The sequence below is a fragment of the Ambystoma mexicanum genome, chromosome 8 (genome assembly GCF_040938575.1).
Source record: "Ambystoma mexicanum isolate Mex_15411 chromosome 8, UKY_AmexF1_1, whole genome shotgun sequence".
NCBI classification, from domain to species: Eukaryota; Metazoa; Chordata; class Amphibia; order Caudata; family Ambystomatidae; genus Ambystoma; species Ambystoma mexicanum.
Window position 1 is genome coordinate 1,447,606,261 of NC_090929.1, and position 12,958 is coordinate 1,447,619,218.

The 12,958-nt window shown below is 43.2% G+C and overlaps 1 protein-coding gene across 5 annotated transcripts in view; it reads left to right on the forward strand.

The window, feature by feature from the left end:
* LOC138473098 (prominin-1-A-like) overlaps positions 1 to 12,958 on the forward strand; it is a 1,012,351-nt gene that overhangs the window by 874,969 nt on the left and 124,424 nt on the right. For all 5 annotated transcript variants that reach the window (XM_069611612.1, XM_069611614.1, XM_069611613.1 and 2 more), the window contains 2 exons: positions 4,765 to 4,818; positions 11,343 to 11,423. In XM_069611612.1, the coding sequence (XP_069467713.1) occupies positions 4,765 to 4,818; positions 11,343 to 11,423 (135 nt within the window). The remainder of the gene's footprint in view (positions 1 to 4,764; positions 4,819 to 11,342; positions 11,424 to 12,958) is intronic.

Genomic DNA, 12,958 nt, shown 5'->3' on the forward strand with positions numbered 1-12,958 from the left:
AGCCCAGGTTTCAGCAAACCAGCCACTACCTCTGAGATTCACATAAAGGAGAGTCCTCCTCATTTCGGTGCCAGTACACTTGATATGTTTCTAAATATCCAGTCCATCTAAACCCAGGGCCTCCAACACATGGGGCAACTGGTAGCTCGGCCTGAGGCTATCCAGTCACTCACGAAAATAAGCCGTTAGGAATACTCTGACAAGGCTGAGCTGCAGATCCTCTTCTCACCATGCACACAGCTGTAACCCTTCCACTCCCTTCAAGGTAAATGGCATCAGCCGTGTGCGTGATGAAAGGAGGGGCTGTAGCTCGGCCCGTTATCAAACCCAGCCAGGCCAAAATCATTGCAGGCCATTAAGGGGTAGGTGCCTCTTAATGGCCTGCAATTACTCCACTTATTTCCTAGCTAACAAGCTGTGAGGAAGTCTTGCAAATGGAAAGGTCCAATCAGTGACAAATGTTTTAGGTGTTTATTTATTTTAATTTGTGGCAACGCGACAACTCGCCCGAAGGTCTCGCACAGAGAACGAACAAGGCAGACAAAGAGGAAATCTGAGTCAGGGTGGCAACATTGAATCAAATTTAGATTGAAGGAGAGCTGAACAGAAAGGTCTTTAGCCTTTTTTTGAAGTCATTCGTGGTTTGAAGTTTTTTGAGATCAGGAGAGAGAGAATTCCAGGTAGCAGGGGCAAGAACATCCAAACTTGTCCGTCCATATCTTGCAAGCCTGAATCTAGGCTGAACGAGTCTGGCCTGGTCCCGAGACCTAAGCGTGCGCGGAGACAGGTAAGGCTTTAGGCGCTCTGTGAGATAGAGGCCTCAGGGGCCAAGTATTTGTGGGACAGGGTCAAAATCATATGAGAGACATGTTGTTTCACGGGCAACAAGTGCAGTTCTCTTCTTACTTCGGAAATGTGATGTCGTCTTGAGAGACCAAAGACTGCTGTAACTGCCCCTTTTTGGATCACTTGAAAAGCGGAGAAGTTAGATTGAGATTTGCTGCCAGCAGACAGTGATGGGACCTTTCCATCTGAAAGACTCCCTCAGGGCCCGCTACCCAGCGAATAGGTGTTCATTTACAGCAGAACTGTAAGGATCCCCTCTTAACAGTTAGTTATGCCTACCTGGACATGCAAGAAAGGAGTTGCTTTGTATGAAGAGGCAAATATTATCAACATCGTGAAAAACAGCAGTTGAAGTTTGTAAAAGAGTTCATCTTTATCCTAGAGACCTAAAGTGGTCTGAAAAGATTATAGTTTTTAGGCTTGGATTATTTTGCTTTATGGGAATCCTAGTTTTCCATTCGGGGAGTGGAAAATAAAGCTACAATAATATTTGACTTAGCAAGTTTTTTTAATGATTGTCATATTGTAAAGTCGCTTTTATATGATACAGGCATACTTTGAAAATAGACTCCATCATAGCTCTGAGGTTTCGGAAGATCATGCATAAGGCCATGCAGTTCTGGTTTTTTGCCTTTTGGATTCTGGGACTTGTATTGTTTTTCTTTCCCATGTGAAATTTAGAAAAACTTCAAGTCCCAAAGTTCCAAGCAAAAACAAGACAGGATGGCCTTCTCACACATGGCCATTGGAAACCTTAGAGTTCTGCTCTGTTATTGTAGGCCTTGAAATGTAAAACTTTATTTGTGCCAAGTGGAGCCTGGAAGGGATGCGTTTAATTTCCTAAACTCTAGAGTTTATCGATGTGTGTGATCCTGGGCAAATAATGTAATCTCTGCTACTATAGAGGAATCACCTTAGCAGAGTCCACATTAATTTCCGCCCCAGTTGCCACCAATCATCAAAGTTGTGTGGGCCAGAGTACTGCCCCACAGGAGAATGAATGAAACTCTTTGCTTTGCCCTGTTGTGCGATGTAATTGAGTCTTGTGTAGCGCAGTCTACCACTTCTGCAGTTTCTTGCCAGCACTGCCTCTGTAAAACCCATGTTCATGCCTTTGCACACAACCGGCCTCATTATAAGTTTGGTGGTAATTCAGTGTTCAACCCGCCGAAGTACCGCCCAACTCGATTATCGTTACCACCACTTGGCCCCACAGAATTACTACTAGTGGTAGGGCAGTGTTTATCCACATTTTCTGAGTCCATAGGACGCCTTGGGGATTTCAACAGAATTACTGCCAGTGTTTATTCATGCGACTTTGTTGATTTCTGGCGGTAAGGTGGAGGATTTACCTCAGGCTTTCTGCTGGAGGTAAATCCTCCACCTTACCACCAAATCTGTACTACAGGTGTGGCAATACAGTGTAATGTGGCAGTAATGGAATTACTGCCAAGTTACAACCATTTTTACCCACACTGACATACTTGCAATGAGGCCCATTATGTCCTCAGTCACTTTAAATTATGTTTGTGATGGTGGTGCCCCCAATATCTCTGGGAGAGTTGTATGTATAAGCCAGGCGTGTGGCATTGTGGCATCTCATGCTTGTGCCAGAATGCATGATTCCTGCAGGTATAGACAGTGCTCCTATGCGCCCCTTAATCGCCAGACCCGGTAATTGCCATTTTGCAGGTGCCGGGCCTGGTACATCCCCATTCCCATTTGAGCCCCATAAGGCTCAATGGGAATGGGGAGGGTGGTAGCACCGGTACCGTTAATAACAGTACCGGTGCTACCATCATGTTCTACTTGCGGTTGCCGGTAAGGCCCCAGGTCAGACCTGGTGGCTGCTTGGGCACCCGCAAGCATAACTCCTAGTATGGCCGTACGGTAGCAGCGGTGCCGGTAGCGATACCGGCGCCGTTGTTGCCTTACCGCCATACCTGTAGTGAGACCCATTAACTAGTTGCGTTATTGTAGGATTTGTGCGTGTTTCAAGCCCTGTCTATAAAACGGTGTTATTTGAGCCCTGTGATTTACACTTTTTGCAGACCCATGTAATTTGTAAAGGGATACATTGATCACATTAATTTCCCCAATTATTTTTTTTTCAATCTTGCCCATTATTTTGAGATAGGAATATTTAAGGGTAGGCAACAAAGAAGGCTGTGGCTTACTTTTCCTTGGCTAATGGTTGTGATCTGGCAAATGTGCATGCCACAATGGTACCATTTGTATGAATTGGGAATGTTCTAAAAGGGCACTGGACTTCTTTTTTTGACAAAGCATAACCTTGTTTTTGCTGAATTCTTTTTAAAACTCTAATAACACATTGATTGATATCCTCCTCCAATTCGTTTTGCACGTGCACTCCCGAAATAAATGTACACTACTGTTTCAATCAACACACCTGATTGCACAGCACTGGGGCATGGCATGCAGTGTAAGCTTTCACAGCGTTATCCCCATCGGTTTCCTACATTTTGATCTGCTGCATAATCTTTGAGACAGCGACTAATAAAAATAATGAAATTAAGATATTTTTGAAGTTCTTACTATAAAGGTGGATGCATATGTTTTTCCTTTTCTGCATGAAGAGTAAATAAACCGCCCCAAAGATCTGGGTTTAAATTCCCATGCTCATGAATATCGCCACCCCAGTACCGCGTGTCAGTAGCTCCTGCTTACTGGCCCTCAACTACAAGTAGCTCTTTCTAACATAATGGTTGGAGATCCATAATCTGAACAGATAAGGTATCGATAAGGTATCGATAAACAGATAAGGTAGTCGCGCCAAAATTAAGAAACAGATAATGATTGTGATGATGTAATGTTGGATTATCGTTATTCACCCATCCATTCTGTGGATTCCTCGATGTTGACTATTGGCTTTCTAGCCTATTTGGACAAAGTGTGCTGAAGTGCTGGTTCAACCAGCAGTCTGATAACATCTTGAGGAGCATTCTACAGATTTGGTGGGAAGTCACAGAAGTTTCTTGATGAGGCAGCTTGAGCTACTTAGAACAGTAAGCAACATGAATAGGTCACCCATCTCCTTCACCATTCCTGCTCTTGTGTGCAATGGAGAACAGCGGGTGCAAACAGTTTGTCAAAAGAAGCAGACGCTGATGGATGAGACTATGCAAAACCTCTGTGGAAAGGTTTTGGATTTTTTGGAAAATACCTTTTTACCTTAGTTACTTAACACCAAGAGGTATCACCAAGAGGGTGACTGAGGAAGATAGAAGTGGCACAAGAGAGAAGACAAAACTAAAGTACGATTCCTTCTATGCATTCTGAAAGCATACTCACTAACATTAGCAGGTGTTTTAGAACATGAAAGAATTGATCACACTGTGTTCTATGCATACAAATTCCCGCTACCACATCACGATACGTGTTACCTAACAGGTGTCATGGGATAGTGCCTTCTGTCTCTAGATTATGGGGTGTTCCTTTGGATAAAGCTGCAGGGCTGAAGGCTGGTGTCTAAAAGCTGTGCTCTTTTTCTTCTGCCTTCCCCCAAATGCATATGCGGGAGGAGATAATGAGAGTGTGTAAGAAAGAGGATGTGTCCACATGCCAAACTGGTTCTAGGCAACGGCATTGCTAGGTGGGTGCCAGCAGCAGGCAGATGCCAAATGGTCACTACAAAAGAATGAGGTCCCATTTCTAGGAAGTAGGTTGAGAAAATCGAATTATTACTTCTGCGGTAAAAAACCTGCTCAAGAAGGTAGAACATTGAGTCTGAATGAACCGGCAGAGGAGGTGAGGGCAGGAGTGTATGGTGAGGAAAATGTGGCTCCGAGCAGGCTGAATGAGTATGCGCCTGAGAGAGGCCACTCTTACAGTGTGAAACTACACGTGAAACCACCTCTGGGGGCTTACGCACATTCACGGTCCTTTCTTTTTTTGCAGGCTACCATGACTAAAAGCATCACAGACCTACAGGCAACAACGTCAAAAATACCGGTAAGGACATACTCCGAGAGTTTCATTAAAAACATGTCCAAAATGTTAAGCTTCTCTTAAATATTCATCTTCTTGTATGTTGAAAGTCTAAATGCCCATGCCTCCTTTTTACTGTGCAAAATGAAGCCACGGCTATTGATGTTTCATTTGTGGGCATCTTGGATTCAAACATTCTCATCCTAGAATGCACTTCTGGGACATTTTGCTGAAGCATTTCAGTGGTGCAAATCGAAATGTATGCTAGCAATTGTCTTTGTGCCAAAAGCATATTCTTTCAATGCATTTCTGTGCCACAGCAAAGTCCCCCCCCACTTAAGTTCCTCCCTACGTGTGCAACCACCTACCTCCCCTGCGTTCCCTGCCTCTTACTTCACTCTTACTCCTACTTTCATTCCAAGCAGATTATGGTCTTGCTTCCCCAGACAGGGGCACCCAACCATACAGATGGGGATCACTGCATTAAAACTACTACAGTAGTGATCAAGTGCACTACAAAAGCATACTAACATAACATACCATCACATAAGGTATGATGTAGTCTTTCTGAAAACCCAAGTGAGTTAGGCAACCACTGCCCAAATTCGGCTATGTTAACTATAACGTGAGATTCAGTGGTGTGGGCAATTTGTGTCAAACTACGAGTAAAACAACAAAACTAACACCTATCCTCTTTTGCGCGCCAATTAAGATGCATAGGAAGAAATACCTCCAAATAGCCGTTCAAACTCTATGTAAACTTTTAATTTGATATAGAGTGGTGCAAAACACAGAAAGAAGAATCCTCATTTGACAGATAACACAGTTCTGAATACACTTGTCCTCATCTCTGCCTTTGTCCTCCTCTCATTCCCCATAGCCTAGCCTGACATGTATTTCACTTGCATAATGATTCCCCTTCCAGCGAACCTCTTCAGAGGCTTAACAAATCTTCTAAACAACGACCAAAAAACAATGTTCACAATCTATTAAGGTGTGAATGAAGTTTCATGTGTCAACAAAAACAAAGAGAAAACCGACAACAAAAGAAAAAAGTGAACTGTTGTTTAAGAATTCATTATGAACCACCAAGTTCGACTTTTTCATTTAGACTCTCACTCTTGCCATGCATATATTCATCAATATGATGCAGTGTTGAACATTCTTATGCCTTTTACTCAATGTTGGAGAACGTAACACAGAAGATATACGGGCTAAATAGTTGCCAAATCGACAATTTGAAATTCAGCAATTATAAGCATGATTGATCAGATTAAGCAGAAACATGTTATTTGACATAATGTGTCACTCACCCGCGTGTTACTTGGGCGAGCCCACTTGCACTTGTACTCTGCGTGTTATGCACTATAAACCAAGAAATAAAGCTGTTTCACTTCCTGAAATGTTTTGGGTAATACAAAATCCATTGTTGATTACATATGTATGGGACAAGGTTTTTACCTTGGCTTGTCTTGAGTGGTGTTCCCTCATTTGTTTACACGTACTTCATTCTTTGTAACACAATTTGGCCCCATCTGGCTTCTGTGAATGAAAGCGAGTCTATTCTTTAAAAAAAAGAAATTTTTATTTTTATTGCATTAGTTTCCAAGAAAACTTTAAATGCACAGTACAAAACTTAAAGAAGTAAGAGAAAAAAAAATACAACTACTATATAGGGATGAAATAAAGACAAAAGGAAACTACGTGTCCAAGATTGAAAAAATCTCTCTTACGAAGTTCAACAGTGCTAGAGTCAAAGATACTTTTCCTCCCCATCTTAAAATGGACCACCTCTCGTCAGGAAGTTCGAATTTGAGATTCTCGAAGTGTTTTCCCAACCATTTTTCTCTGGAGACTGAGAGTGGAGCACAACTCATTACCAAATGCTGTATAGTTTCTGCCGCCTGTCCACAGCAACGACATGACACGGTCCGATCTTCCCTCTTTTTAATCCTTCTTCCTAACATTTCCCTTGTAGGCAGGAGGTTAGGCGGAATCTCAAAGTATTGCCTTTCTGAGTGTGAGCGGAATTTCTCAAGATATGGGAGCACTGTGCCTCTGCTATAGTGTTCATCCAAGCCCAGAGATATAGACGGGAGTGCACTGAGCCTGCCCTGGGTAACGATCGAGTCCCAGTCCAAGAGTTTGTTCTATACCCTGAGCGGGTTTTGCGTTAACCTATTTGCGTTTTGGGCAATGATGTCCAGGATGCCTTTGCAAGTTTTGTGCCATGTATTTAGTGCTGAAAAAAAGAAATAATCATGTCCCCCCCCCCCAAAAAGTGTTTTCCTCTATGCTTGACTGAATTTCTAATTTGTGCTTTCCAAGGCGCTTACCTACTCCACTTTTAAGTGTGGCATATGCAACGGTTTCCCCGTGTCCTGTCAGAATCGAGCACCACCTTGAAATTGGAATACATAGTACAATCATTGATCGCAAAAAAAGGACTAGCTGTTCTCAAAGACGGCTATTTTGCATCCGCCATCTTTGAACGGCCTGTTTCTATACCATTCCTGTTGGTATGATACAAAAGTCCTTTCGGAAATAGCCATGGTCAAATTGATACAGGGTAAGCTTAACCTTATCACGATTTACCATCAAATCTGACTCAGATAAGCTAATCTGTTTGAGAAGGCTTGAGCAATAAACAGTACATTTACTTAGATATGTATCCCAGTAAGAAAACATGATGGGTAGTACTTCTGTGAGGGCCCGAGGACTGCAGTCTACCAGACAGTGCTTGCTTACGGTGAGGACAGGTTTGTGGAGTGGGCAAGAAATCATGGTCTAATAGATGACCAAGTTCAGAGTCCGCAGTTGGTGACCAACTATAAATGAGCTGTAGGCCAGTAGTGACCACATTTAAGTAAAAGGATGCTAGCTGCCAAAAATGATTGCTTGCTAGGCCGGAAGTGACCAAATGTAAATGACAGACTGATAACAACCAACAATTGTTGCGCAGTAGGCTGGTGTTGGCCAAATGTAAGTTCTAGGTCGATACTGACCAAAAACAGATGCACAGTAAGTCTTAAGCAATCAAATTTGAATACAGTGCTGTAAATAACGGGTCAGTAATGATTGGCATGATCAAATAATGGGGCAGTTTCGGTGTTAGGGAGAATTCTCATTTCATGGCTAATTTCCCTTACCTATAGAGTCCCCCAGCAGCTTTGCTGGATTTGAAGGGTTTATTTCTTTTTACCTGCTAAGAGTGAGACTCTTTTTCCCACTCTTAGGCATATTTGCTATATGTGTTCTATGCTATTTTTGTTTTTAATGCTTATGGGACCTTTTCTCTCACCCATAGGAACCATCTTTATGCACGTGTCACACAGCACCCTCCGTGCCGTGACACAGGGGTGTAGTAGCGACCCCCAAACATAGACTCCATACCCTGGGACTGACTACTGTCTCCCAGGGCATGTAAAGTCCCCATTGACTTTACTAGTAGATTTTTAGTAACTTAACCAGTACACCCCATCTTAATATGGAAGTACTGGAAGGGGTTAATAGTTTTTGCCCTATGTTCATTTTCGAGACGGTACCTTAAAGTCCCCCTCTACAAAGTTTCTGGCTGGTGGCAGTGGTTACTACCTGTTATATTCAACCGCGAATATTTCTCTATGGGATTTTCCCATTGTTCGAGGCTACCACTTTTACTGACAGCCTCTAACATACCGCCGGTCTATTTTTTATTAACTTTACTCTGGTAGGTTTTATTTGCCAGAACTTTGATAAAACTTCTTTCTCGAGTCTTACTCATTTTCCTTACCCAGGTCGGGGATCCTTTGTTCGTCCTTTTGGCGGGCTTCTGCCAAGAAGCCCTCCTTTCGGCGCCACTGAGTCTGGGGTGGGTCTGTTGTTTGGGAGGGGGAGTAGAACCCCCGGATAGAGTTGCCACCGCAACTCAGGTCGCACTCTAACCTGATAGGCTGGAGGATCTCCCGCCAAGATGACCGCTCCACTGTGTGAGTGACAGCTAGGCTGTATGAATGGGTCTCTTTCTGCATAAACGCAGGGTCCTTAGGACTGGAAGAGGAAGACGTCGCCACTGGAACTACGGAACCGAAGGGAAGAGAAGCCAGAGACATCTTCAGCATCTACACCACCGGTGAAGCCCTGCCGGATCGTCTCAACACTTTTTCTTCCACACGACGAGAGGAGATCTTCAGCGGAGGAGCCTCCTTCCCTTGAGCTGGGGGGTCAACCAGTTCACCTATTGCATCCTCGGACTTGCCTTGGTCGACTCGACAGTGCCCCGCACTTGAAGACCAGGCAGCTATCGACCCGGACCGCGATTAAAAGGAGCGTACCTTTTAAACTTTGTTTGGCAGCACCGCGGCTGGTTTCATCCCTGGGTAGTGCAGCGACTCGAACCTTCCTCCACGACGAGAGCCTCTATTCCTCTGTTGGACCCCTCGACCTGCAGGAACTAACAGGAACAACCGCCACCGCAGGAGCCATCTCTCCACGTTTAAGGTGCATTGCTCCGCCAGGCTGCCCTTTTTCCGTGGTAGCCCTAAAGGTGTTTTAAATCCTTTAAATACTTGTGGGGAAGGCCGCCCTCTCTCTTAACATTCTTTCGCCTTGCATCTACCTCTTCAAAAGTTTTCTACTAAAGACTTGACTGCAACTACAAGAACATTTTGCTCCTAAGCTCTTGGTCCTGTACCACTGACTCTGGCTGAGGCCTATTGACTCTGGCTGATTTGTTAGATCTGCTCTCACTAGATTAGTTTTCAATGAGAAATGTGTTGATGCACCTAAATCTTCTAAACCCCTCTTCCTTCCTACTGTTTTAACTTGTGGAGTGCCTTTTTGCTCAATTGACATTCACTTGTCTTTTGGTTAAAGTGTTACTGTGCATTACTTGTTCACAAAACTTCAGGGAAGTGTTGCTAGGGGTGTCTGAAGATATTTCGGTTTAACTTGTACTTTCCCTCCCTTTTGCTGAATTGGTAGAGTGCCATTTGTAGTAGGTTGTCACTGTCCCGTTTTGCTCAGTTTTCACTATACCGCAAACTTGTCTACAATTGAATAGGAAGTTGTATATGCTTTTCTTTTGACTAAACTTCATTTACTTTATTAACTGTGATCTATGTGTTGACTTAGAAGTGTATCAAATAAATATATATTCTCTTTTTAATACAAAACCTTGGTCAGTGTTTCCTTGCTCCATAGTACTGTACTACCTATTGTGTCAACCCTGAATACTGCTCATCTCCCTCTTGAGATAAGTCTGACTGCTCAGCCACAGCTACCAGCTAAATCTCTGTGGTGCAGACTGATACCAAAGGGGATTTATTGCTCTCACCTGTAGTCCTAATTGTGGGTAGTGCTCCCTAAGGGAACTGCCCTGGATTCTGCCTAACACTGGCCAACATAATTAAATAATAATTGGTTATTAGCCGGCACGCAATTACATAATAGACCAGTTGAAATCAACACAGTTAAATACAAAGTCGGTCATGACCACAAATTAAATAAAGCTGTGTTGCAACCCTTATCATTAATAGGTCAGTGGTGATTTAAATACTAGATTAGATGTGAGCAGACATTTAAATAGTAGGTCAATTGCAGCCAACAAGAATTAACAGGCAGTTGTTTATATGTGGGTGGTATCCTTAGGATGGGTGAAACTGTCAGCTTCAAGAAAGTAGGTGAAAGATTAGTGCAGCTTCAGAAGATCTGCATGCCCAAAAGTGATCTGCCCACCGTCTGTTATGATTCAGAATCAACACTTGCTGAAAGCGAGTAGCGACATTTGCCCTAAACCAAGATGGCGTCCAGCGTGATGTTGGGATGAATGTTTCTTCTGCGAGAGGAATGCTCAAAGTGGAGTACATCAAACAAGAAAGGCTCTTTCTGACACATCAGTTACACAATACTGAATCCTCACTCATAAACTTGCATGGGAAGATGAAAACCATCTGCCTCATAGTGAGTTCCTTTAGATTCTTTATCTCAGGAAAAACACGTTCAATCTAGCCGTTCAGTAGACTGTGTAATCCATCTGTGCAAAGCCTCTGTGCAGTGTATGGAATTCAAACGAAGTGCTGAACATAAAATACCTCTCTCTCTCTCTCTCTCTCTCTCTCTCTCTCTCTCTCTCTTTCTCTCTCTCTTTCTCTCTCTCTCTCTCTCTCTCTATCTCTCTGTATCACTAGCTATCGATCTCTCTGTATCTGAAGAGTTCTTTTGTAGCTCAGTGATAAAATGTGCCCATGCTTTTGCTTTCAGAGTGTAGAATCAGCAGAACACTATCAGTCTATCATTGTTAATTTGTAACCGTTGCTGGAGAGTGACAAAGATGCATCTTTAAATGGATGACTCCAGCACCCACAGCAGTTAATTTGGAACTCACTTCAGGGGCTAATTTGCATATGTACATAAATGGTAGTAAGATGCAATTCTACAAGGTGTCACCGATGTCAATGATGATTACTTCAATGTTTGAAAAATGAAAATGATGCATGATAATACTCTACTAAGTTCCTCATAAAAGAAGTTTTAAATCTAATGATTATTTTATTTCATTTGTCCCAAAGAACACTGTGAATAGCACGCTCAGTGCAATTGACAGCACTCAGAACTTCATAAATACACAAGCCGCCATAATTGTCAAAAGTGTAAGTAGAATCCAATTTCCACACACCCTTGAAGTATATTGATGTATTTTGCTACTCGATCATGTAATTTATGAATGTACTTGTGCCATCGTAAACGTTTCTTCAGTCAACCTTACACTCCAGTGTGGCTTTTCATGGAAAACCATGAGTAACACAAAGACATGTGCAGAGTGCTCAGAACAGGTTTTCTGTGGAAAATTGAACCCAGGTCATTTTACAGCCAAGTTAGTAAAATATAGCTGGATAATTGTTTTTGAGCTGGAAAGATCGTGCAGAAAGCTGGCCTGTGGAGGCTCAGGGACATTAACATGGATGGTAAAGCTCTTTGGTGTTAATCCTTGAGAAATAATGTAAATGCTAGTGTTGTGGGTCTCCTTAAATAACGCTAAATGTACCCATTGGACTCCCCTTACTGCAACTGCATAGCTTTTCACCCAACACCAGTCTGCCACCTAACAGCTTAGATAACCAGCAGAGTGATTTGACACACAAGGCCCATCTGGTCAGTCAAGTGGTTTCACCGGTGCTTGATGACACCACTTTAAGGTGGTCTTTTGTTGTGTCGGCACCCTGACACTGTTAGACGTATGTGCAGTGGTTCACACAGATGAGGCCATTTTGCTGTCCTGCCTGGCCCTGGCCAGTGTTCAGGGGTTCTGCGCCAATCTCCAAAATACTGTACAAAAATAATACCACATATTACACACGATACCTGTAACAAAGTATCTTCTCTAGTTTTCCCTCTTCTTTCAGTTAAAACACTTGCTCTCATGTGTGGCTGCACTTACCTTAGTGGATGAAAACGGTCAATAGCTCAAGCCATGATGCCTTATACCAGTACTAGTGTGTCTAAATGTCAAGTGACATGCTAACTTCTCTGCTCTATCTCCTGCCAAAATCATGCAGGGCTAGTGTCGGCCATCGGTATCTTGTTTTAGTCCAGCAAGTGTCCTTTCCCTGTAATGCCAAAGACAGCATCCGCTCAACTATCGTCCAATTACTAACACTCAATTTCTTCTGAAGATCTTTGATCAAGTAGCTTATTCGCAAATAGCTCTTCACCTGAACAAGCATCCCATCCTGAATATCTACCAGTCTGGTTTCAGACAGGGCTACGGCACTGAGTCCTCCCTTCTGGATATCAAGTCACTCCTTCTTGCAAGCATGAACAAAGGTCTGGCCACCCTCCTTGTTTCATTGGATCTTTCCACGGCATTCAACTTGGTTGATCATTCCATTATGCTTTCCATAATGGTAGAGGTCACCAATTTTTCATCCTCTGCAGCATCGTGGATTAAGTCCTTTCTGGCGAATAGACTGAGTCGAGTTTGCCTCAGGGACGCTGAAGCAGCCCCAATTCCGTGCTTTTCGGGGTTCCCCAGGGTACTAGTACCTCCCCCTGTCGTTATAACATCTAGAGAGCTCCTTTCTTTAAGATGCTTGAGGAGGAAGGCATTTCCTTCTCGAATTACGCTGATGACACACAGGTTCTAGTCCAACTCTCTGGAGTGCATTCCCAGGACGAACAAGAGTTA